This window comes from Salmo salar, chromosome 20 (assembly GCF_965601325.2).
Source record: "Salmo salar chromosome 20, fSalSal1, whole genome shotgun sequence".
Taxonomy (NCBI): Eukaryota; Metazoa; Chordata; class Actinopteri; order Salmoniformes; family Salmonidae; genus Salmo; species Salmo salar.
In genome coordinates, this window is record NC_138310.1 from 65,519,105 (window position 1) to 65,542,759 (window position 23,655).

Consider the following 23,655-nt stretch of genomic DNA (forward strand, 5'->3'; position numbering starts at 1 on the left):
CTTGTTGTTGTTGTTGACACTGAACAGTCTGGGTCTGCTACTCTTGTTGTTGGCACTGAACAGTCTGGGTCTGCTACTCTTGTTGTTGTTGTTGACACGGAACAGTCTGGGTCTGCTACTCTTGTTGTTGTTGTTGACACTGAACAGTCTGGGTCTGCTACTCTTGTTGTTGTTGTTGACACTGAACAGTCTGGGTCTGCTACTCTTGTTGTTGTTGTTGACACTGAACAGTCTGGGTCTGCTACTCTTGTTGTTGGCACTGAACAGTCTGGGTCTGCTACTCTTGTTGTTGTTGTTGTTGACACTGAACAGTCTGGGTCTGCTACTCTTGTTGTTGTTGTTGACACTGAACAGTCTGGGTCTGCTACTCTTGTTGTTGTAGACACCGAACAGTCTGGGTCTGCTACTCTTGTTGTTGGCACTGAACAGTCTGGGTCTGCTACTCTTGTTGTTGACACTGAACAGTCTGGGTCTGCTACTCTTGTTGTTGACACTGAACAGTCTGGGTCTGCTACTCTTGTTGTTGTTGTTGACACTGAACAGTCTGGGTCTGCTACTCTTGTTGTTGTTGTTGACACTGAACAGTCTGGGTCTGCTACTCTTGTTGTTGTTGTTGGCACTGAACAGTCTGGGTCTGCTACTCTTGTTGTTGGCACTGAACAGTCTGGGTCTGCTACTCTTGTTGTTGTTGTTGACACGGAACAGTCTGGGTCTGCTACTCTTGTTGTTGTTGTTGACACTGAACAGTCTGGGTCTGCTACTCTTGTTGTTGTTGACACCGAACAGTCTGGGTCTGCTACTCTTGTTGTTGTTGACACTGAACAGTCTGGGTCTGCTACTCTTTTTGTTGTTGTTGACACTGAACAGTCTGGGTCGGCTACTCTTGTTGTTGTTGTTGACACTGAACAGTCTGGGTCTGCTACTCTTGTTGTTGTTGACACCGAACAGTCTGGGTCTGCTACTCTTGTTGTTGTTGGCACTGAACAGTCTGGGTCTGCTACTCTTTTTGTTGTTGTTGACACTGAACAGTCTGGGTCTGCTACTCTTGTTGTTGGCACTGAACAGTCTGGGTCTGCTACTCTTGTTGTTGACACTGAACAGTCTGGGTCGGCTACTCTTGTTGTTGTTGTTGTTGACACTGAACAGTCTGGGTCTGCTACTCTTGTTGTTGTTGTTGACACTGAACAGTCTGGGTCTGCTACTCTTGTTGTTGTTGTTGACACTGAACAGTCTGGGTCTGCTACTCTTGTTGTTGACACTGAACAGTCTGGGTCGGCTACTCTTGTTGTTGTTGTTGACACTGAACAGTCTGGGTCTGCTACTCTTGTTGTTGTTGTTGGCACTGAACAGTCTGGGTCGGCTAATCTTGTTGTTGTTGTTGACACTGAACAGTCTGGGTCTGCTACTCTTGTTGTTGTTGTTGACACTGAACAGTCTGGGTCGGCTACTCTTGTTGTTGTTGTTGACACTGAACAGTCTGGGTCGGCTACTCTTGTGGTTGTTGTTGACACTGAACAGTCTGGGTCTGCTACTCTTGTTGTTGTTGTTGACACGGAACAGTCTGGGTCTGCTACTCTTGTTGTTGACACTGAACAGTCTGGGTCTGCTACTCTTGTTGTTGTTGTTGACACTGAACAGTCTGGGTCGGCTACTCTTGTGGTTGTTGTTGACACTGAACAGTCTGGGTCTGCTACTCTTGTTGTTGTTGTTGACACGGAACAGTCTGGGTCTGCTACTCTTGTGGTTGTTGTTGACACTGAACAGTCTGGGTCTGCTACTCTTGTTGTTGTTGTTGACACGGAACAGTCTGGGTCTGCTACTCTTGTGGTTGTTGTTGACACTGAACAGTCTGGGTCTGCTACTCTTGTTGTTGTTGTTGACACTGAACAGTCTGGGTCTGCTACTCTTGTTGTTGACACTGAACAGTCTGGGTATGCTACTTTTGTTGTTGTTGTTGACACTGAACAGTCTGGGTCTGCTACTCTTGTTGTTGTTGTTGACACGGAACAGTCTGGGTCTGCTACTCTTGTTGTTGTTGTTGACACTGAACAGTCTGGGTCTGCTACTCTTGTTGTTGGCACTGAACAGTCTGGGTCTGCTACTCTTTTTGTTGTTGTTGGCACTGAACAGTCTGGGTCTGCTACTCTTGTTGTTGTTGTTGACACTGAACAGTCTGGGTCTGCTACTCTTGTTGTTGTTGTTGACACTGAACAGTCTGGGTCTGCTACTCTTGTTGTTGTTGTTGACACTGAACAGTCTGGGTCTGCTACTCTTGTTGTTGACACTGAACAGTCTGGGTCTGCTACTCTTGTTGTTGACACTGAACAGTCTGGGTCTGCTACTCTTGTTGTTGTTGTTGACACTGAACAGTCTGGGTCTGCTACTCTTGTTGTTGACACTGAACAGTCTGGGTCTGCTACTCTTGTTGTTGTTGTTGACACTGAACAGTCTGGGTTTGCTACTCTTGTTGTTGGCACTGAACAGTCTGGGTCTGCTACTCTTTTTGTTGTTGTTGGCACTGAACAGTCTGGGTCTGCTACTCTTGTTGTTGTTGTTGACACTGAACAGTCTGGGTCTGATACTCTTGTTGTTGTTGTTGACACGGAACAGTCTGGGTCTGCTACTCTTGTTGTTGTTGTTGACACTGAACAGTCTGGGTCTGCTACTCTTGTTGTTGACACTGAACAGTCTGGGTCGGCTACACTTGTTGTTGACACTGAACAGTCTGGGTCTGCTACTCTTGTTGTTGGCACTGAACAGTCTGGGTCTGCTACTCTTGTTGTTGTTGTTGACACTGAACAGTCTGGGTCTGCTACTCTTGTTGTTGGCACTGAACAGTCTGGGTCTGCTACTCTTGTTGTTGGCACTGAACAGTCTGGGTCTGCTACTCTTGTTGCTGTTGTTGACGCGGAACAGTCTGGGTCTGCTACTCTTGTTGTTGTTGTTGACACTGAACAGTCTGGGTCTGCTACTCTTGTTGTTGGCACTGAACAGTCTGGGTCTGCTACTCTTGTTGTTGGCACTGAACAGTCTGGGTCTGCTACTCTTGTTGTTGTTGTTGACACTGAACAGTCTGGGTCTGCTACTCTTGTTGTTGTTGTTGACACTGAACAGTCTGGGTCTGCGACTCTTGTTGTTGTTGTTGACACTGAACAGTCTGGGTCGGCTACTCTTGTTGTTGACACTGAACAGTCTGGGTCTGCTACTCTTGTTGTTGTTGTTGACACGGAACAGTCTGGGTCTGCTACTCTTGTTGTTGTTGTTGACACTGAACAGTCTGGGTCTGCTACTCTTGTTGTTGTTGTTGACACTGAACAGTCTGGGTCTGCTACTCTTGTTGTTGACACTGAACAGTCTGGGTCGGCTACTCTTGTTGTTGACACTGAACAGTCTGGGTCTGATACTCTTGTTGTTGGCACTGAACAGTCTGGGTCTGCTACTCTTGTTGTTGTTGTTGACACTGAACAGTCTGGGTCTGCTACTCTTGTTGTTGACACTGAACAGTCTGGGTCGGCTACTCTTGTTGTTGACACTGAACAGTCTGGGTCTGCTACTCTTGTTGTTGGCACTGAACAGTCTGGGTCTGCTACTCTTGTTGTTGTTGTTGACATTGAACAGTCTGGGTCTGCTACTCTTGTTGTTGTTGTTGACACTGAACAGTCTGGGTCTGCTACTCTTGTTGTTGGCACTGAACAGTCTGGGTCTGCTACTCTTGTTGTTGGCACTGAACAGTCTGGGTCTGCTACTCTTGTTGTTGGCACTGAACAGTCTGGGTCTGCTACTCTTGTTGCTGTTGTTGACACGGAACAGTCTGGGTCTGCTACTCTTGTTGTTGTTGTTGACACTGAACAGTCTGGGTCTGCTACTCTTGTTGTTGGCACTGAACAGTCTGGGTCTGCTACTCTTGTTGTTGGCACTGAACAGTCTGGGTCTGCTACTCTTGTTGTTGTTGTTGACACGGAACAGTCTGGGTCTGCTACTCTTGTTGTTGTTGTTGACACTGAACAGTCTGGGTCTGCTACTCTTGTTGTTGGCACTGAACAGTCTGGGTCTGCTACTCTTGTTGTTGTTGTTGACACGGAACAGTCTGGGTCTGCTACTCTTGTTGTTGTTGTTGACACTGAACAGTCTGGGTCTGCTACTCTTGTTGTTGTTGTTGACACTGAACAGTCTGGGTCTGCTACTCTTGTTGTTGTTGTTGACACTGAACAGTCTGGGTCTGCTACTCTTGTTGTTGGCACTGAACAGTCTGGGTCTGCTACTCTTGTTGTTGTTGTTGTTGACACTGAACAGTCTGGGTCTGCTACTCTTGTTGTTGTTGTTGACACTGAACAGTCTGGGTCTGCTACTCTTGTTGTTGTAGACACCGAACAGTCTGGGTCTGCTACTCTTGTTGTTGGCACTGAACAGTCTGGGTCTGCTACTCTTGTTGTTGACACTGAACAGTCTGGGTCTGCTACTCTTGTTGTTGACACTGAACAGTCTGGGTCTGCTACTCTTGTTGTTGTTGTTGACACTGAACAGTCTGGGTCTGCTACTCTTGTTGTTGTTGTTGACACTGAACAGTCTGGGTCTGCTACTCTTGTTGTTGTTGTTGGCACTGAACAGTCTGGGTCTGCTACTCTTGTTGTTGGCACTGAACAGTCTGGGTCTGCTACTCTTGTTGTTGTTGTTGACACGGAACAGTCTGGGTCTGCTACTCTTGTTGTTGTTGTTGACACTGAACAGTCTGGGTCTGCTACTCTTGTTGTTGTTGACACCGAACAGTCTGGGTCTGCTACTCTTGTTGTTGTTGACACTGAACAGTCTGGGTCTGCTACTCTTTTTGTTGTTGTTGGCACTGAACAGTCTGGGTCGGCTACTCTTGTTGTTGTTGTTGACACTGAACAGTCTGGGTCTGCTACTCTTGTTGTTGTTGACACCGAACAGTCTGGGTCTGCTACTCTTGTTGTTGTTGGCACTGAACAGTCTGGGTCTGCTACTCTTTTTGTTGTTGTTGACACTGAACAGTCTGGGTCTGCTACTCTTGTTGTTGACACGGAACAGTCTGGGTCTGCTACTCTTGTTGTTGACACTGAACAGTCTGGGTCTGCTACTCTTGTTGTTGACACGGAACAGTCTGGGTCTGCTACTCTTGTTGTTGTTGTTGACACTGAACAGTCTGGGTCTGCTACTCTTGTTGTTGTTGACACCGAACAGTCTGGGTCTGCTACTCTTGTTGTTGTTGTTGACACTGAACAGTCTGGGTCTGCTACTCTTGTTGTTGTTGTTGGCACTGAACAGTCTGGGTCTGCTACTCTTGTTGTTGTTGTTGACACTGAACAGTCTGGGTCTGCTACTCTTGTTGTTGGCACTGAACAGTCTGGGTCTGCTACTCTTGTTGTTGTTGTTGTTGACACTGAACAGTCTGGGTCTGCTACTCTTGTTGTTGTTGTTGACACTGAACAGTCTGGGTCTGCTACTCTTGTTGTTGTAGACACCGAACAGTCTGGGTCTGCTACTCTTGTTGTTGGCACTGAACAGTCTGGGTCTGCTACTCTTGTTGTTGACACTGAACAGTCTGGGTCTGCTACTCTTGTTGTTGACACTGAACAGTCTGGGTCTGCTACTCTTGTTGTTGTTGTTGACACTGAACAGTCTGGGTCTGCTACTCTTGTTGTTGTTGTTGACACTGAACAGTCTGGGTCTGCTACTCTTGTTGTTGTTGTTGGCACTGAACAGTCTGGGTCTGCTACTCTTGTTGTTGTTGTTGACACTGAACAGTCTGGGTCTGCTACTCTTTTTGTTGTTGTTGGCACTGAACAGTCTGGGTCGGCTACTCTTGTTGTTGTTGTTGGCACTGAACAGTCTGGGTCTGCTACTCTTGTTGTTGACACTGAACAGTCTGGGTCTGCTACTCTTGTTGTTGTTGACACTGAACAGTCTGGGTCGGCTACTCTTGTTGTTGTTGTTGGCACTGAACAGTCTGGGTCTGCTACTCTTTTTGTTGTTGTTGGCACTGAACAGTCTGGGTCGGCTACTCTTGTTGTTGTTGTTGGCACTGAACAGTCTGGGTCGGCTACTCTTGTTGTTGTTGTTGACACTGAACAGTCTGGGTCTGCTACTCTTGTTGTTGTTGACACCGAACAGTCTGGGTCTGCTACTCTTGTTGTTGTTGTTGGCACTGAACAGTCTGGGTCTGCTACTCTTTTTGTTGTTGTTGACACTGAACAGTCTGGGTCTGCTACTCTTGTTGTTGACACGGAACAGTCTGGGTCTGCTACTCTTGTTGTTGACACTGAACAGTCTGGGTCTGCTACTCTTGTTGTTGACACGGAACAGTCTGGGTCTGCTACTCTTGTTGTTGTTGTTGACACTGAACAGTCTGGGTCTGCTACTCTTGTTGTTGTTGACACCGAACAGTCTGGGTCTGCTACTCTTGTTGTTGTTGTTGGCACTGAACAGTCTGGGTCTGCTACTCTTTTTGTTGTTGTTGACACTGAACAGTCTGGGTCTGCTACTCTTGTTGTTGGCACTGAACAGTCTGGGTCGGCTACTCTTGTTGTTGTTGTTGACACTGAACAGTCTGGGTCGGCTACTCTTGTTGTTGTTGTTGACACTGAACAGTCTGGGTCGGCTACTCTTGTTGTTGTTGTTGACACGGAACAGTCTGGGTCTGCTACTCTCACGCCAGTCCAAACCACTGTTAACTTATGTTAGGTGTCGTAGAAGAGCTGAACTTCTAGGGACCTCTGCATTTTATTTTGCATGGCTTTGAAGTTCAACACCCACACATTGCAAGTGAACCGTCTCATGAATGCCTCTGTGTTGTTCAATTAGTTACAGTAGGGACCAGTCTGGGGGACAAACTAAGGCTATGGCTCAAATAGCACCCTATTCCCTACATAGTGAACTATTTTTGACCAGAGCCCTATAGACCCTGGTCAAAAGTAGCGCACTACATAGGGTGCGATTTGGGAAACTAACTAAGAGAGGAGTAGCGCTCATTAGTTCTGTATTCAAACTCAACAGAAGCAGCATGTCTGGGGCATTAAGTATGCCCGAGGAAACGCTTCCATAACACAGGCACGGCAGTCAGTCCTCTTTTCATTCCACCTCATCTTCCTCCTCCACCTCCTCCCTCCATCCCCCCACCTTCTCCAAACACTGACAGGGATAATTACATCAGAGCTGAAAGAGTGGCAAGAGAGTGTGACTGTGTCCCGCCAGCCTTGTGCTGCGCTCACATATGCCACCCCTTATGTACAGGCAGGTCCTATTGTGGTTGTTGATGAAGAAATATAGACCAGGCACATTAATACAATCTTGGTGTAGTGTAGATAGAACATTCAGTGCCCTGTTTTTGGGCTGTATTGTGAGATCAAAGAGGGTCAACTACAACTCATCATCATGGCCAAAGACTGGACAACCACATGGCAGACCAGACCATGATATACAATCTCATTCTGTCAAGAGGAAGAGCATCTCCTTCTGTTCATATGCAACGTGAGAACATAGATTCATTAAAGTTTCATAACTATGGTTTTCAACAACAGAGAGTTTATTAATAATGCAGAGTGGTGGTGCCTATTGGAAACATCAAGCAATTTTCGCTTAGCTCGATCATTGGTGCACCCTAGACCTTATTCCCTGGAAAGGATGGGAACAAACATCCTTCACCAGTTGTCTGATACCTGGCTACAAAATGGATGAGCTAGGAAAAAGAACATTCAGGTTTCAAGGATAATTTTTCAGCCTGATGGTTCACAGAGCGAAGCCACTCTAACAAACCAGAGGACTGATAAGAGTCTCTCCATCAGTTTCCATGACTACAGCAACAATAGAAAACAGTGTTGAAGAGAATTCAATATAGTGAAAGAGGATGCATGGGCATGGTACATGGTAGATAGTGATGGGTATTGGGTATACTATAGAAGCTATACCTTGTGTTGCTCGGGCCGAGTCCAAGAGGCCTGTAGAGGACACAGACAGAATAGAACAACAACAAAAAAGCAAAGCAATCCTTGGACAGGTATCCTTATCCAGTACCTCACAGATGGAACAAACAACACTGCACGAGCATGCAACTGAACAACACTGCCCCACTCCTGTACAGAACGTTGACCTGCTGTAGTCCAGTGAAATGGGCTAATGCTAAAACTATAACCCAAGCACACCATTCCATTGTTTTTGACACAATTAGACTCATCAACCTTTACGCTCCTCAGTAGTATTAAACTACTCAGCATTAACCTATAAATAGCCTAGCCAGCGAGCTAAACAGGTTTTAATGACGTCATTTCAACCCATTTAGCCTGCTGGGTACATGTTCATGTGTAAATAATAGACGTAACATTGGAGTTAGCTAGCATGGAGGGATGCTGAGAGAAATCATAGAAACATTTCTCCATATATCATCTTCAAAATCTAATTATTAAGAATTGTTTTCAGGATTATGAATCATAATGAATCCACATTTAATATGAAGTTATATAATCAACGCAACATTTAACACTTAATTCAGTCCCACAAAAGATAATTAAACGTGATTAAAAAAGTATTGTCCACCTCTGAAATACATTTACTTACAGAGGATTTATTTTCTCTGAATTCTGCCATAATACATGTTATAAAAAGCATGCTTTATGGGTTTCCTAATGTTAAGGAGAAACAAGAGGCATGAAGGAGGGATGATTGATAATGGACGACGACGTAGTGATGAATGGAATGGAGAATGGAAGCCAGACAACAAGCAAAATGGTAAACAGCTTTCCATCAGATGCAGAAAACAACCAAGTGTCCCATCTCCTGAAACGTACTGCAGGCAAAAAGGCCCAGAACTCAATTCATTATTAATACAGTCAATCTTAACATTCCTTCCAGACCATCCTCTCTCGTTTAGAGCTGGACGCCTTCCAATCACTCACAGATGAGTGAATAATGAGTGAATTCATCTGGATTCTATCTTTAATAAGGGCTAACCTATACCACAGTAGACTCACTGCCTGTCACAGAGAAACACAACACACACATCTGTCAAGAGACTAGTTAACACTGGGAAAGCTTCAGTCACACTGCAGGGCAGAACCAGACACATTAACAGACCAAACTAATAATATATCAAGTAAAAGATCCTGAGTGAAGACCTAAGTAGGGAGGGTTGTACTGTATATTGAGCCATGGCATGTAGCTAATGTAGATAGTGAATGTATTAACAACAAGAGTAGTGTCCGCCCTGGACTGGTCATATGATATCACTATTCTTTACGGTCCTCTGGGGTGTGGCGAGACAGGAGAGACACACATAGCAAGACAGGCATATTTAACACCTGATGTCGGAAAAGCAGTCAGGGACCAGACCCCACATCACAGAGGAGGATCTGCTGCTCAATTAGCTTCGTAATACTGGTGCTGCTGCTCATTATTACAGGACACATAACTAACAGCACCCCTGGTCCTGGCTGGTCTGACACAGCACTGTGAGGTATGCAATTGAGTTGACACATCACTGGCAGACCAATGTTTTATGTTTGTTTAAACAATGGGACATGGACCAAAAGCAAATGATGGTGAGAGCTGTAAACACCATGCATCTAATCAGTTTAGTGCAAACCAGCACTAAATAACATCCCATCAGACAAATCTAATTTCCAGGCAGCACTCCTCATCCTCTAGGTGAGCAGCGATCCTCTCTCTCTCTAGAGTATGAAGGTGGGGAGGGGAGAGGAAAAGAGGCACTGTTGTAGAGGAGATTCTACAGGAGAAACACTCACATAACTATCTCACCCAGTACCACACAAAAGGCATCCTCTCTACAGTCATAACCAGCACAACGGTATGGTATGGTTACAGGACTGGGCTGGGGCACTGTTTTTTGATGACCCCTGACTGGGATCAGTTAGGAAGCTCTCCATTTATCCTGACAAGCAGCATTCCAACTGTCATACCATAAGAACAAACTGCCATTCAATGTCCAGAGAGCCACATTGTACCACCACTGACCAGACAGGCACATACGGTGGGCTCCAGAATTACTGGCACCCCTGACTGGCAATGTACAAACTATACTTAAAAAATATAAACAATATAATTATAGAGATAAACTCAAAATACCAACATGTGAGAAATACTGTACTTTATTAATGTTTCAATGGAACCAACCAAAATCACACAATTATTTAATACAAAATAAATTTCACCAAAATCAAGGTTTCATAATTATTGGCACTCCTCATTCAGTACTTAGTGCCACCACCTTTGGCAAGGATAACAGCATTTTTTCCTGTATTTTGGACCATTCCTCTATGCAGATCCTTTCAAGATCCTTCACATTCTTGGGTTTGCGCTTATCAACTGCCCTCTTCAACTCAGCCCACAGGTTTTTGATTGGATTGAGGTCCGGCGACTGAGATGGCCATGGCAGAACATTGATTTTGTTGTCACAGAACCATTTCTGTATGGATCTTGAGGTATGTTTTGGGTCATTGTCTTGTTGGAAAGTCCACCTACGGCCAAGTCCCAGCCTTCTGGCAGAGGCAACCAGATTGTCTGCCAAAATTGCCTGATACTTGTTGGAATTCATTATGCCATCAATCTTAACCAGTGCCCCTGGACCTCTGGAATTAAAACAGCCCCAAAACATCACTGACCCACCACCATATTTCACCGTGGGTATGAGGTGCCTCCCCTTGTATGCATCTCTGTTTCGACGCCAAACATGCCGATGCTGTATCTGACCAAAACGTTCAATTTTGATCTAATCTGACCAGAGCACCTTCTTCCAGTCATACTTTAAATGCCGTCTGTGTCTTGGGGTCAGAAAGGGCTTTCATCTGGAACCCTTCCAAAGAGCCTGTGGTTGTGGAGGTGGAGTCTGATGGTGCTTTTTGAAACCTGGTGACCCCAAGACGCCACCAAGGCCTGCAATTCTTTCACAGTGATTCTTTGGGATTTTGTTGCTTCTCTCACCATCCTCCTCCCTATCCTGGGGGGCAAAATGCATTTGCGTCCCCTCCTCGTGAGGTTTTCAACTGTTCCATATCTTTTGAATGTAATAATTGCCCTGACAGTGCTCAGTGGTATATTCAATCGTTTGTGGATCTTCTTGTAGCCATTACCAGATTTATGAAAGTCTACGACCATCTGTCTCTTTTCAACTGCCAGTTCTTTTGTTTTCTTCAAGGTGTTGGATGACAAAGTGATATTGCACTCGTGTACCTCATTTAGTGGAACAGGAAGTGATGTAATGGCTCAATATAGTTCCTTAAGACTTAGATAAACTTAAATAAGTGGAATTTAATTCCTGGTTTAATTTTGGTAGATGTTATTTACAATAATCTTTAAGGGTGCAATTAATTGTGAAACCTTGATTTGGAGGAAATTGATTTTTAAATAAATCAATAAATTATTTTGGTGGGTTCCATTGAAACATGAATAAAGTACAGTATTTCTCACATGTTGGTATTTTGAGTTTATCTCTATAATTATATTGTTGATATTTTTTTTAAGTATTATTTGTGCATTACCAGTCAGATGTGCCAGTAATTTTGGAGCCCACTGTTGATGAGCATTGTGTTGGAACTGTAGCTAGAGAACAAGAGCCTCTCTATAGTAGGTCCCTACTCTACCAGTGCTTAGTGAAGCAGGCCCTTGGATTGAAAGCATCGTTCTGTTTCAACACCCCTCCCTGAACCAATCACGTTATAGTGCAGCAGCCAACAGCAGCACCACATGATTGAGCTCTCTGATCATTCAGAACACTTCACCTTCAAATGTTCATTCCCAAGAGTTAATAGCTACTTTCCTACTCTCTTTCGTCCGCTCAACTATCTGAATACTAGACCGATCTCATTGTGCTTCAATGGAGCACATTATCATAAATTAGGCAGCTCCAGTAAGATTCAATACACAGTAATCTACAGCATATGCTGTCAACTGAACAATTCAATATCTGGTCATCTGTACCACGTTTGAGCTCTGATGAGCTTTGAAGAAACCCATTTTCAAGCACGTTTGCTCCTCCTTTCCAGAGCCTGAATGTTCTCAGATAATTGCAGCTTGCAAACCTTGTAAATCAAGTAGAATATTTAATATATATTCAAATAACCCAGCCTTTCATTTTGCGAGATAATGTCCTAAGCACGCATACACATTTCATTTACATTTTAGTTATTAAGAATTGTTACAACAAATAAGGGGGCTGAAACAACATCGTAATTACAACCCTTGCAAACAAAAACCCTTCTTCAAAAACTATACGAGTATGAGAGTAAGCTGGTTTAAACTTGTTTATGTAATAGCTAAAGCATAGTGTCCTCTTGGAACACAATGTTACCATGGCATGTGTTACCCACATTTAGGCTATTCTATGGATTCAATCATTTTGTCAATCTGATCCTCTCAGTCGACATCTCAATATCTCTGTAGTTCTAAATATGTGACAGGGTTCATTTGTCAGCCATCACTACCGTAAACGTGTAGGGAGAGAATATGCTGTGTTGAATAAAAAAAGAAACCCTATCCTTTATAAAAAACCTTTTAGGCTATAGCCTACATTTCCTCAGACAACAGTCAGACTCAGAAGACGAGTGGAAGCTAGCTGAGGGAATAATACACTTGAATTCCCTGTCAACAGAGATAATGGTAATCCAGCACCTCTTTACAGCACGAACCACGAATACGTCCATTTCTATGAGTACAACAGTCAGCAGACTGGAGGATGTAAAGGAACGTTAAAGCACTGAGAGAGGTGGTAATGATATATGTAGCATGACACACTAGTGAACAGCACACCCCAGCATGCACATGCACACACACTTGTAACACAGACACGATTCTCACAAATATCCCTCAACACCAATTCCACACAGGGAAAACAAAACTGCAATTGTCATGCTGATAGCCAATGAGCCAAAACAACAGCACTGATTCAAATAATAGGCCCATATAAACAAGTCACCATAGAAGCTGGATAGATAGAAGACTGTGGCACATATTTCATGTGAGAGTTGATCAATAGCTTACCCTTTCACCTGTCCCCCAACCCAATAGAGCCACAGCTGTTATGACTAGTGCTGCTAGCATGGCAGATGAGGCACAGCCAGGTTCAAAAACAATTAGCAGCCATTTTCCAAATCACACTATCCTGGCTTCTCGCTAGTAAAGATATTACCTCAGGATCATTGTCCACAGGACCCACAGCGCCAGACCACCGCTGTGAAGGGGTTTCTATTCCTTAAAGCTCCTGTTTTTAACTATGTTCCTAATGATAATTCAATGCAGGCTGCTAATCATTTCTTCACCCGCCACCGTGGAGAGATAGCAGTACTTAGTACAACACAGGCCAGATACAGATACAGACTTAGGCATTTTGCTTTTAGCTTCAACGTTGACAGAATGATTGATGATTGATGACAGATATGCAGTGAGACAGATCGTCTACATGAGAGGACAGAGAGGGACAGACTGAGCAGCAGTAGGGCATGAGGCTGCCCCTATGGATGGAAGGAGACGGAGATGATCGGACCAGGAATGGCAACACAGAAATGAGGAGTTCCTCTTTTAAAGGTCATTACGGTAAGCATGCTTTCTTCTGACCACAGTAGACAAGGCAGAGGAAACCCCCAACGTTGAAACATTCAGAACCACTCTCTTGCAACGCAATAGTCAGGCTATATTTGGAAAACATGCAACTTTGAATCGATTTCATAAACCCTGATGAGATCATATCTTGAGGATTTTCAAGGAATATTGACTGAAGAGCAGACAAGAAAATTCCATAAAAATACTTATTTGATTCTATCAGGGTTTTTGTTGAATCTCATACCCCATAAGTAATTTGTTCTATCAATTGATTTTGTTCCATTTGTGTGCCACGCTGATTTCATACCTGATAGATCCTGTTTAGATGTGCCTGCAGGGGAGAGAATGTAGCGATGTAAACTGACCTTCCCGGCGGCTCCGCCGATCTACACTCCTCCTATACTGTACAGGTACCTACAGCTTGTCTCTGATGGAATGGCCCCACCATTACCTGTCTATTGGACTAGATGAGGTCATTGGTACTACAGGAAACTAGCTATATGGACAATGGGGCATTATATGAAAATGTAAGATCCATAGATTACTGTATGTAGCAGTCTGCAGGGGACAAGCAGAGGCTGCTATAGGAACATAAACTATATATACGAAAGTATGTGGACACCCCTTCAAATTTTGTGGATTCTGCTATTTCAGCCACACCCATTGCTGACAGGTGTATAAAATCGTCCACATAGCCATGCAATCTCCATAGCCAAACATTGTCAGTAAAATGGCCTTACTGAAGAGCTCAGTGACTATCAACGTGGCACCGTCATAGGATGCCACCTTTCCACCTTTCCTGCTAGAGCTGCCCCACCAACTGTAAGTGCTGTTATTGTGAAGTGGAAACGTCTAGGAGCAACAACGGCTCAGCGGCGAAGTGGTAGGAAACACAAGCTCACAGAACGGGACCGCCGAGTGCTGAAGCAAATAGCACGTAAAAATCATCTGTCCTCGGTTGCAACACTGTGTCTAGAAGCAACGTCAGCACAAGAACTGTTCGTCGGGAGCTTCAGGAAATGGGTTTCCATGGCCGAGCACCCGCACACAAGCCTAAGATCACCATACGCAAGTGTTGGCTGGAGTGGTGTAAAGCTCGCCACCATTGGACTCTGGAGCAGTGGAAACGCGTTCTCTGGAGTGATAAATCACTCTTCACCATCTGGCAGTTTCAGAATGACAACGCCCCCGTGCACAAAGCGAAGTCCATACAGAAATGGTTTGTCGAGATCGGTGTGGAAGAAATTGACTGGCCTGCACAGAGTCCTGACCTCAACCCCATCGAACACTTTTGGGATGAATTGGAACGCCGACTGCGAGCTCAGCCTAATCGCCCAACATCAGTGCCCAACCTCACTAATGCCCTTGTGGCTGAATGGAAGCAAGTCCCATCAGCAACGTTCCAACATCTAGGGGAAAGCCTTCCCAGGAGAGTGAAGGCAGTTATAGCAGCAAAGGGGGACCAACTCCATATTAATGCCCATGATTTTAGAATGAGATGTTCAACGAGCAGGTGTCCACATACTTTTGGTCATGTAGTGTAGGTCTAAGGTGCTATGGTAACTAGGTAGCTACGAGGTAGTAATATGAACTTCACTGTGTGACCTTCTATTAGCTAGCTGCTGCTTTGGGGCCATACTTAATCAGTAGAGATGAACCTGGCTAAGGGGACCTTGCCATGTTTAAGTGAAACACATCCCCTGAGTGTCCCTCTGCAGTGGGACACAGCCCCAGGCTGGCCTCTCTCTGTGGGCTGACTGTACCGTACCTGCTCTCCCTCAGTGAAGGTGCGCAGGCCGAAGCTCCAGTTGATGGTGGGGGTGGGGTCCCCTGACGCCTCACAGGTCAGAGTCACCTGCTCCTCCATCTCAGACGTGCTCTGGTTCAGCAGGAAGGTGATCTTAGGTTTCACTGTAGCAAAGACAGACACACAGAGCCATGAACCAACCTGCAGTGACACTCACCTGTATGACCTACAGTATAGCTACATTCACAGTATGCACACACCCACTACAAGCAGCATGCAATCCCATAGTGACAACAATCACCTGCCAGATCTGATGCTAGTACTTAATACCTACGGCTATAATCACAACATAATCCCTTGTTAAAATCCTCCAAAGTGAATAAATATAGATAAACCATTGATAAACCACCAGAAACCCATCACACAGTCAATCATCTGTCAGTACCAAGTGAGAGGAGTCCCTCACCAAACACCCTGAGGCTGAGTTCCTGTTCGCTCTCCCCAGCCTTGTTCTTAGCGATGCAGGTGTACTCTCCCTCATCCAGCTTGGCCACCTCCATGATGGTCATCTCTGAACCGTCCTCATTAAAGCTGTACTTCTCTCCTGATTCCTGAAGAACACCGGCCCTGGGGGAGAAGAGACGGGGAATACACACATACACACACTCTGATTACAATCAGCTTTTATGAAACGATGAGAAGCGACCTTCACGACACAACTAAGTTGCTAACTACGCTTGATGATCATTTGTATCAAATAAATATAATAAAAGACTTCAAAACAAGTATTTTTCCCCTTGAATTAACTCAGACTTAATTCATATTAGCACAATTCAGTTTTATCAAAATAATGTTTCAGTGTGACATTGAATCGCTCTTTCCAAATGAATATTTTTCTTCCAGTCTTCAATCATGATCTCTCTAGAGTCTACAACAGAGAACCATTTACTTCTTGGCAATGACAATGACCCTTAGGGTCAAGGTTTGACCACAGATAATTACATTGTGGTCTCTTGGACCTTGAGAGAGATTGTGAGAGTGAGGGCAAAGCCTATCACCTTGACTGGTGACTTAAAATAGATCCTCCCCCTTTACCTAAAACTCAACCCCAAAGATAAGTGTCACATGGAGTTCACACCAGTCCTTTCCCTCACCTAGCATCAAGGGGAACAGCTCCTCTAACTCTTCTAAGAAGGCGAGAGCAGGTGAGAGCAACACACTACACTGCCAACAGAAAACCAAGGGCAGGGGACTATCACTCGCATTGGTGTTGGTGGCCTATGGGCTCCATGGTCAGATGGACAACTGCAAAACACTGGTTAGTGGTATATCAGTCTACCAGGCTTGAGTGTGTGTGTGTGAGTGAGTGTGAGTGTGTGTGTGTGTGTGTGTGTGTGTGTGTGTGTGTGTGTGTGTGTGTGTGTGTGTGTGTGTGTGTGTGTGTGTGTGTGTGTGTGTGTGTGTGTGTGTGTGTGTGTGTGTGTGTGTGTGTGAGCGTGTGTGTGTGTGTGTGAGTGTGTGTGAGCGGGTGTGTGTGTGTGTGTGTGTGTGTGTGTGTGTGTGTGTGTGTGTGTGTGTGTGTGTGTGTGTGTGTGTGTGTGTGTGTGTGAGAGAGTATGTGCTCCAGTCTTACCGTGCCCAGGTCACCATTGGCTCTGGGTATCCATCAGCTGCACAGGTCAACATGGCAGACTGGCCCACGCCTGCTGTGGCATTCACCTCCGACTGCCACACCCGGATGGTAGGGAGCACTGAGGGAGGGACATTAACACTCCCTGTCAGCAAAGTTACTACAGCTGAAATCCAGCCCACAGTCGTCTGCTGTCTAGGATGTTGATAAATGACTTAACACCACAAACTGTTGGCAAACCCATGAATAAAGTGACAAGGGAATAGAGAGGGAGGGAGAAGTAGGCTGACCGTTGACGATGACCCTGATGATCTTGAGGTCGATCTCTCCCCGGGCCATGAGGCGGCCCTCGCAGGTGTACGACCCCTCGTCTGTCTTCTTGATGCCTCGGATCTGCAGGTGGCTGTTGGGCAGGATCTTAAAGCGGACTGAGAGGAGAATCAAATCAGAATGAATATGTAATGGGCGAGGGATAAAAAGGGCTTTTCAGACAGAGATCCCTGTACACTAGAAAATCTCCCTTTCTATGTAAATTCTTTAGTGTTTAAGCAGTTTCATATTCATACCCACCAGTTATAATATTAGTCAGAGTATCGTTCAAATGGAACACTGTCTGACAGATGGAGAGGGACTTTCTGACATGGTTGAGTAAAAACGGTGACAAGGCTGACAGTCAAAGACAAAAACAAAGTGGAAACAGGAAAAATGGAGGAACCCTTTAGGGTTATACAATTCTGATAACTTCCCCCAAATTCCCAGACTTTCCACAAAAATGCTTTTGGATTTAAGCAGGAAATCCTAATTCCTTCAAACTGGATTTCTGGAAAACATGGGAATTTTGGGAATGTGACTGGAATTGTGCAACCCTACTCCAGGCTAAATGGCATCTATCTCACCATCCTTCTCCATCTGAATCTTCACTCCTTTGTGTTTCCAGATGATGGTGGGGGGAGGGGAGCTGATGACGTCACACACGATTTTGGCGTTGTCCCCTTCATTGAACTCTTGGGGGGAGGGGGCGTTCTTGAAAGTGATCCTTTCTACAAGACAAAATACAAGAATGTTAGTCAGCCATTTAAAACCATGAAGAACATAATGGGTGTATCCCACATGGCACCCTATTCCCTCCATGGTGTACTAGTTTTGACCAGGACCCATAGGGTGCACTACATAGGGAAAAGTGTGCTATTAGAGATGTAGCAATGGGTTCATTTAACGGTTTTCCTCTACACCTCAGCCTCTTAACTGCCTTTATACTGATCACATTAGCATGTTGTGCCTGGTGGGAAACATAAAGGGTTTAGATGATGGACGTCTGCTGATGCTTGGCAGCGTCTAGCTATAGAAACCATTGGTCAGAAGACATGCACAACAGACAGGTTCATTAGGCCTTGTTTTAATGCTCTTTGGAGGGGTTTATTGACTGATGGAAAAATCCATCTCCAGCTGAAAAACAGAAAATAAAGACATTTTGCCCTCAAGCCCTCAATAAAATGCTCGAGCTTTTCCGTCAACACTATACTGAAGGTTGAGGAAATTTCATCAGCTAATTTTCCTTGAAGAAAGCTTGGGGTTCTTAATATAACAATTTAACACTCTGTGATCAGGACATCCCCCTGAGATTACACTATGTCATAATGCAAACGCACACTGGTTTTGAACGGGACATCTAGCCTACGTCCCAAATGGCACCCTATTCCCTAAATAGTACACGGGACTCCGATGGGACTCTGGTCAAACGTAGTGCGCTATATAGGGAATAGTGTACATTATAGGGAGGGATGCCCTTTTGGACACATCCCTAGAGAATGAAGGAGGAGGAGTAGGTTACGGTAGAACTTGACGTTGACGGTGGCCTCCGCTGACTGGTCTCCGTTGGTGGCCAGACACTTGTAGGTTCCAGCGCTGTCCACCCCGGCCTTGTAGAGCGTGAGGGTGGACGAGGACTCGTCGTTTCGGGTTACGGTGATCTCTGGTTTGTTGGGCTCTATCCTCTCTCCGCTCGGCGAATACCAGTCAATCTCCTTTGCTACCCCAACAACTGCGCAGAGACAAGAGACGGTTACATGTTTGTTTTTGTATCTAAGTAGAGAATCATTACGATCACATATTGGTATCACAAAGAAGAGTATCAAAGAGCCACAAAGAAGAGTATCAACCTAGGAAACAAACTATACACCTTGTAAGAAATAGTACTCTGTTATCCTAGAGAAGGTTACAGCTACCTTGTTCCTGTCTAGTGGCCTGACACCTGTGGTCTACACACAGCATATCAGGACAGGACACAAAAGGTCAGTGTATATGCAGTACTGCACAACGGGATCTAAACAATTCCAAAGAGACAGTAGACTACTACAGTATAATGATACAAGGGCAAGCTTACCTTCACACAGAAAGAACTTGGACTCTCCGACACTGATCTCACCCTGGGTGGGGGTGATCTCCACTTCCAGACAAACTGACAACACAACAAAATAGACATCAGATTAGACAGAGCAGTACTTGGAAGCAATATGTTACGTATGTGTGTGTGTGTGTGTGTGTGTGTGTGTGTGTGTGTGGGTGTGCGCGTGTGTGTGGGGGAATGATAGAGAACAGGGAGAGACAACATTACATTAATGACATGTGATATTAAAGCTTATGTCTGCAGTGCTGCTTATAATTTATAATTCAGGCGCTGTGCCTGTGTCTCTCAGTGTTCTTCATTCATTCCTTATCAGTAGTCTCCTTATCCTCTCTGCTAGTACAGCAGCCTGTCATTATGGAAAGCATTGGTTGGGTTCTGCTGTAAAAAGGGCTTGATAAATTCATTTGATTTGATACGATGGAAACCTCCAGTTCTGCCACAGCTAATCATGACAGACGAAATAGAAAGCTAGTTGGCTTTATTACTGCAACCACATGGATATAGGCTACTCCTCTGGGTCTACTGTATATCACCTGGGTTGAGCTCCAAATGGCACCCTATTCCCTATATAGTGCACTACACTTAGAAAAAAAGGCTTCCAAAAGGGTTCTTCGGCTATCCCCATAGGAGAATTCATTTTGGGACGCAGACCACGACCCCTCCACAGCAACAATATCCTACTGTAAACCAAGCTCGGGTGAACCAGTAGGAAGCACATGAAATGGTAAACAAAACACAGCAAAGAGAAAACTGGCTGCAGAGAGAGAGCAGTTTGTCCATGCATGAGGTGATACACTAGCCTCCATCTCAGTGGTGTTGAAGCAGCAAGCAGGTAGGTAGGTAAGGTTCTCCTGCTCTTATTGACAGTGGAGCAGGCAAGGGGGGAGAAAAAATGCCCCTTCCAAATCAATAGTTTCAATCACAACACAGAAATCTATTCCAAGCCATGGCTCATGCCTCAGAGAAGCACCTCTGGCAGATTGATTGAGGCTGTGCTTTATTGAAAGACCACGTTAAGACTTGGCTGACACCCGCAGAGAGTAAAGCCTTGTTCACACTGGCAGTATGAAGTGACACATTTTGTTTTGCATATCCGATTCGGATCTCATATTTTTCCTGCAGTCTAAACAGACAAAAAGCACATGGAATCAGATATTTCAAACCACCTTCATGGCCATGTCACCTGTGTCTGAATGGTCAAATCTGATTTATTTGCCCTTAAATGATTTCTAGACTGTTATTTGGCATACCTTGTTGCTTGCTAGCTACACTGTTGACAGTTTGACAAGAACACGAGGTAGCTGTTAATTGTTTACAAACAATGAATGAATGTGCAAGCAGGCTAAACAGTTACCTAGTTAGCTAGTTGACTGCTGTGGCTAGCCAAAAGTGACATGTTTTGAAAGTTAGACCTCCCGAGTGGCACAGTGGTCTAAGGCACTGCATTGCAGTGTTAGCTGTGCCACTAGAGATCCTGGTTCGTGTCCAGGCTCTGTCGCAGCCGGCCGCAACTGGGAGACCATGGGGCAGCGCACAATTGGCCCAGCGTCGTCCGGGTTAGGGGAGGGTTTGGCCGGCAGGGATGTTCTTGTCCCATCGCGCACTAGCGACTCCTGTGGCGGGCCGAGCGCAGTGCACGCTGACACGGTTGCCGGGTGCACGGTGTTTCCTCCGACACATTGATGCGGCTGGCTTCCGGGTTAAGTGGGCATTGTGTCAAGAAGCAGTGCAGCTTGGCAGGGTTGTGTTTCGGAGGACGCACGGCACTCGACTTTTGCCTCTCCCGAGTCCGTACGGGAGTTGCAGCAATGGGACAAGACTGTAACTACCAATTGGATATGACAAAAAAGGGGTATTTTTTTTCTTACAAATTTGCATCATCTTATCCTTTGAGGCTTTAAAACTGTTCTTACACTATGATTTCAAACATTCAAAGCAACAGGGAGACTTCAATGGAAGCCATTGTTGTCACCTTAGCTTGCTACACTACAACTTCTGAGTACACACACACACACACACTTGACATCACTATGACAACTAGCGTAGCCATGTCAGTCTGAACACACATCTGATCTGGTCACTCGTAACTTGCTGATTAGACCATCAGTTCCCCCTAAACGGATTTGAAAAACAAAAGTGATTTGAGCATTAAGGCCTGCACTGGCTTTAAAGACAAGTGAATAGACATCAACCATCACCCTAGTGATGGTAATATGCTGGGAAGAGAGGGCAACCCGGTATTGAAGGGCTGCAGCATATCAATCTGTATTTGTTGGACATTTCCTATAAAATATTTGATTGCATCAGAGGTGATTGATGTGAGATGTTATCTACTATCCATATAAGCCAAATGCATCAACCCAGAGAAATAACATTCTGGAAATGGCACTACTAATTTATAAAACTGTCAGCTCTGTTATCAGATTTATAAAGCTCCAGATAGAAGTTAAGAGCCATATATCATCAGATTGGGCTAGTCCACTGAGTATGGAAAATGATAATTGACCAAAACATCAACGACATTCCAAGTATCCTGGAATCGTGAAGACAACGAGCGGCATAAAAACAAACTGGTTATACAAACTCATTAGCCTACCCTTGGAAGAACCTCGTGCTAATCAACTTCATATCAATTATTTGGGGAAAACACCTTACTTATATTGCAGCTTTCAATACGACAAATCCCATGACTTATTCGCCCACTTCGAAGAATACATTAAGACACATCAATATCAAATTTACATAGAGCAATTTGGAAATAAACAACATCACACCAGAAATTAAACTCATTGCAAATGTCTGTCTCCATTCCACTTAACAGGATAGATTCATAAGTTCAGCGTTCTTCCACACACCATAAGCACTACCCACTTCTGACTGGAGAAGACATCCCTCCGAGGCCAGGCAGCAATCGCCTCATTCACCAGCCTTTCGTCTGGTTATCCAGAGTGATGCTGTGAGGAGCCTGGTGAGAGGGCCAATATGAGACCTGGGGCTGCATTCCAAATAGCACCCTATTCCCTATGGGTCCTGGTCAACAGTAGTGCACTATATAGGGAATAGGCTGCCATTTGGGACTCAGCCCTGACCTATCAAAAGGGCTCCTGCATTACCTAGTTTTCTCTGAGGAGCCTCTGTCTGGGCCAGCCCGTATGGAAGATACACAGCTATAATGGGGTCTCCACCACCAAGAATAGCAAGTAAGTAGTCATTTCCAATACAGGGCAAGCAGAAACATCATAAGCCAAGCAAAACAAACCAAACATCAAGTACCAAGCAGTAGATTAACTATGCATGTCCGGTTGGTTTCTGATGGAGAGGGAGACATGTAATCCTTGCCCCTGTGATACATACTGTATCTCTGTGTGCAAACATCAAAGCTCCAGATGACCAGTAGAGTATTAGCTACAGATGTTCAGTAAGATTAGGTTCTCTCACTCTGTCATCCAGTATAAGCGCATAGCATGGAATGTCCCATCAAAACAAAAACAACGGTAGCTAGGTATCATGGCGATATCCATTTGTGCATGCAAGATTAGTTTGCTTTTGAAATGTAAATAAGCCTAATTGCAGAGGGTATTATCACCAAATGGGTGATATTAAGGATCTGGCTGTCTGGTTGTCTAGGCTGCAGTAGACTGGATTAGGGGGAGTCAATTTACTAAGGCACCCCACAAGGGAAGGATCAGATTTCTGAGAGAGATAGGATCAGCCTCTAATACATGAGAGAAGATAGGCTCCAGATAAGTTATCGTAAAGTCTGCTCTGGCCACGGGAACTTGAAACCAATGTAAGATTGTGTCGCTCAATCTCACACTCAATTCGTGCAAATACTGTATGTACAAAAAGTGTTTAATGCGTTTTTGTGTAGCCTTATTCATGAGAAAATACACACATGTTGTGCGACTTCATTCATAGGAATATACATTCTTTGGGGGGCAAACTTCGGAACATTCTTTTGAAAGTTATTGGAGCAATGCTTTTGGGCAATGGTGTTCTACACTGCCTTTTCTTGTGTCCCACAATTATTAATAAAAAAAACAAATGTGTTAACAACCCAATATTGTTTATCAACCAGGTTGTCACTGAAAAACATATACAGTGGGGAGAACAAGTATTTGATACACTGCCGATTTTGCAGGTTTTCCTACTTACAAAGCATGTAGAGGTCTGTAATTTTATCATACGTACACTTCAACTGTGAGAGACGGAATCTAAAACTAAAATCCAGAAAATCACATTGTATGACTTTTAAGTAATTAATTTGCATTTTATTGCATTACATAAGTATTTGATCACCTACCAACCAGT

At 44.6% G+C, this 23,655-nt stretch overlaps 1 protein-coding gene across 8 annotated transcripts in view; it reads right to left on the bottom strand.

Annotated features, from left to right (window-relative positions):
- The window catches only part of LOC106581152 (neural cell adhesion molecule 1-like), a 145,479-nt gene that overhangs the window by 26,203 nt on the left and 95,621 nt on the right, over positions 1 to 23,655 (bottom strand). For 6 of the 8 annotated variants that reach the window (XR_014381906.1, XR_014381907.1, XM_082966648.1 and 3 more), the window contains exons 2-10: positions 19,321 to 19,395; positions 18,769 to 18,978; positions 17,834 to 17,977; positions 17,228 to 17,365; positions 16,941 to 17,058; positions 15,774 to 15,934; positions 15,329 to 15,471; positions 13,868 to 13,891; positions 7,923 to 7,952 (exon numbers count right to left, since the gene is read on the bottom strand). Coding sequence is in view for 6 of the 8 variants with exons in the window: in XM_082966648.1 (XP_082822774.1) it covers positions 7,923 to 7,952; positions 13,868 to 13,891; positions 15,329 to 15,471; positions 15,774 to 15,934; positions 16,941 to 17,058; positions 17,228 to 17,365; positions 17,834 to 17,977; positions 18,769 to 18,978; positions 19,321 to 19,395 (1,043 nt within the window). In the remaining 2 variants the exon portion in view is untranslated. The remainder of the gene's footprint in view (positions 1 to 7,922; positions 7,953 to 13,867; positions 13,892 to 15,328; positions 15,472 to 15,773; positions 15,935 to 16,940; positions 17,059 to 17,227; positions 17,366 to 17,833; positions 17,978 to 18,768; positions 18,979 to 19,320; positions 19,396 to 23,655) is intronic. The other 2 variants (XM_014163013.3, XM_014163014.3) reach the window with 1 other exon arrangement.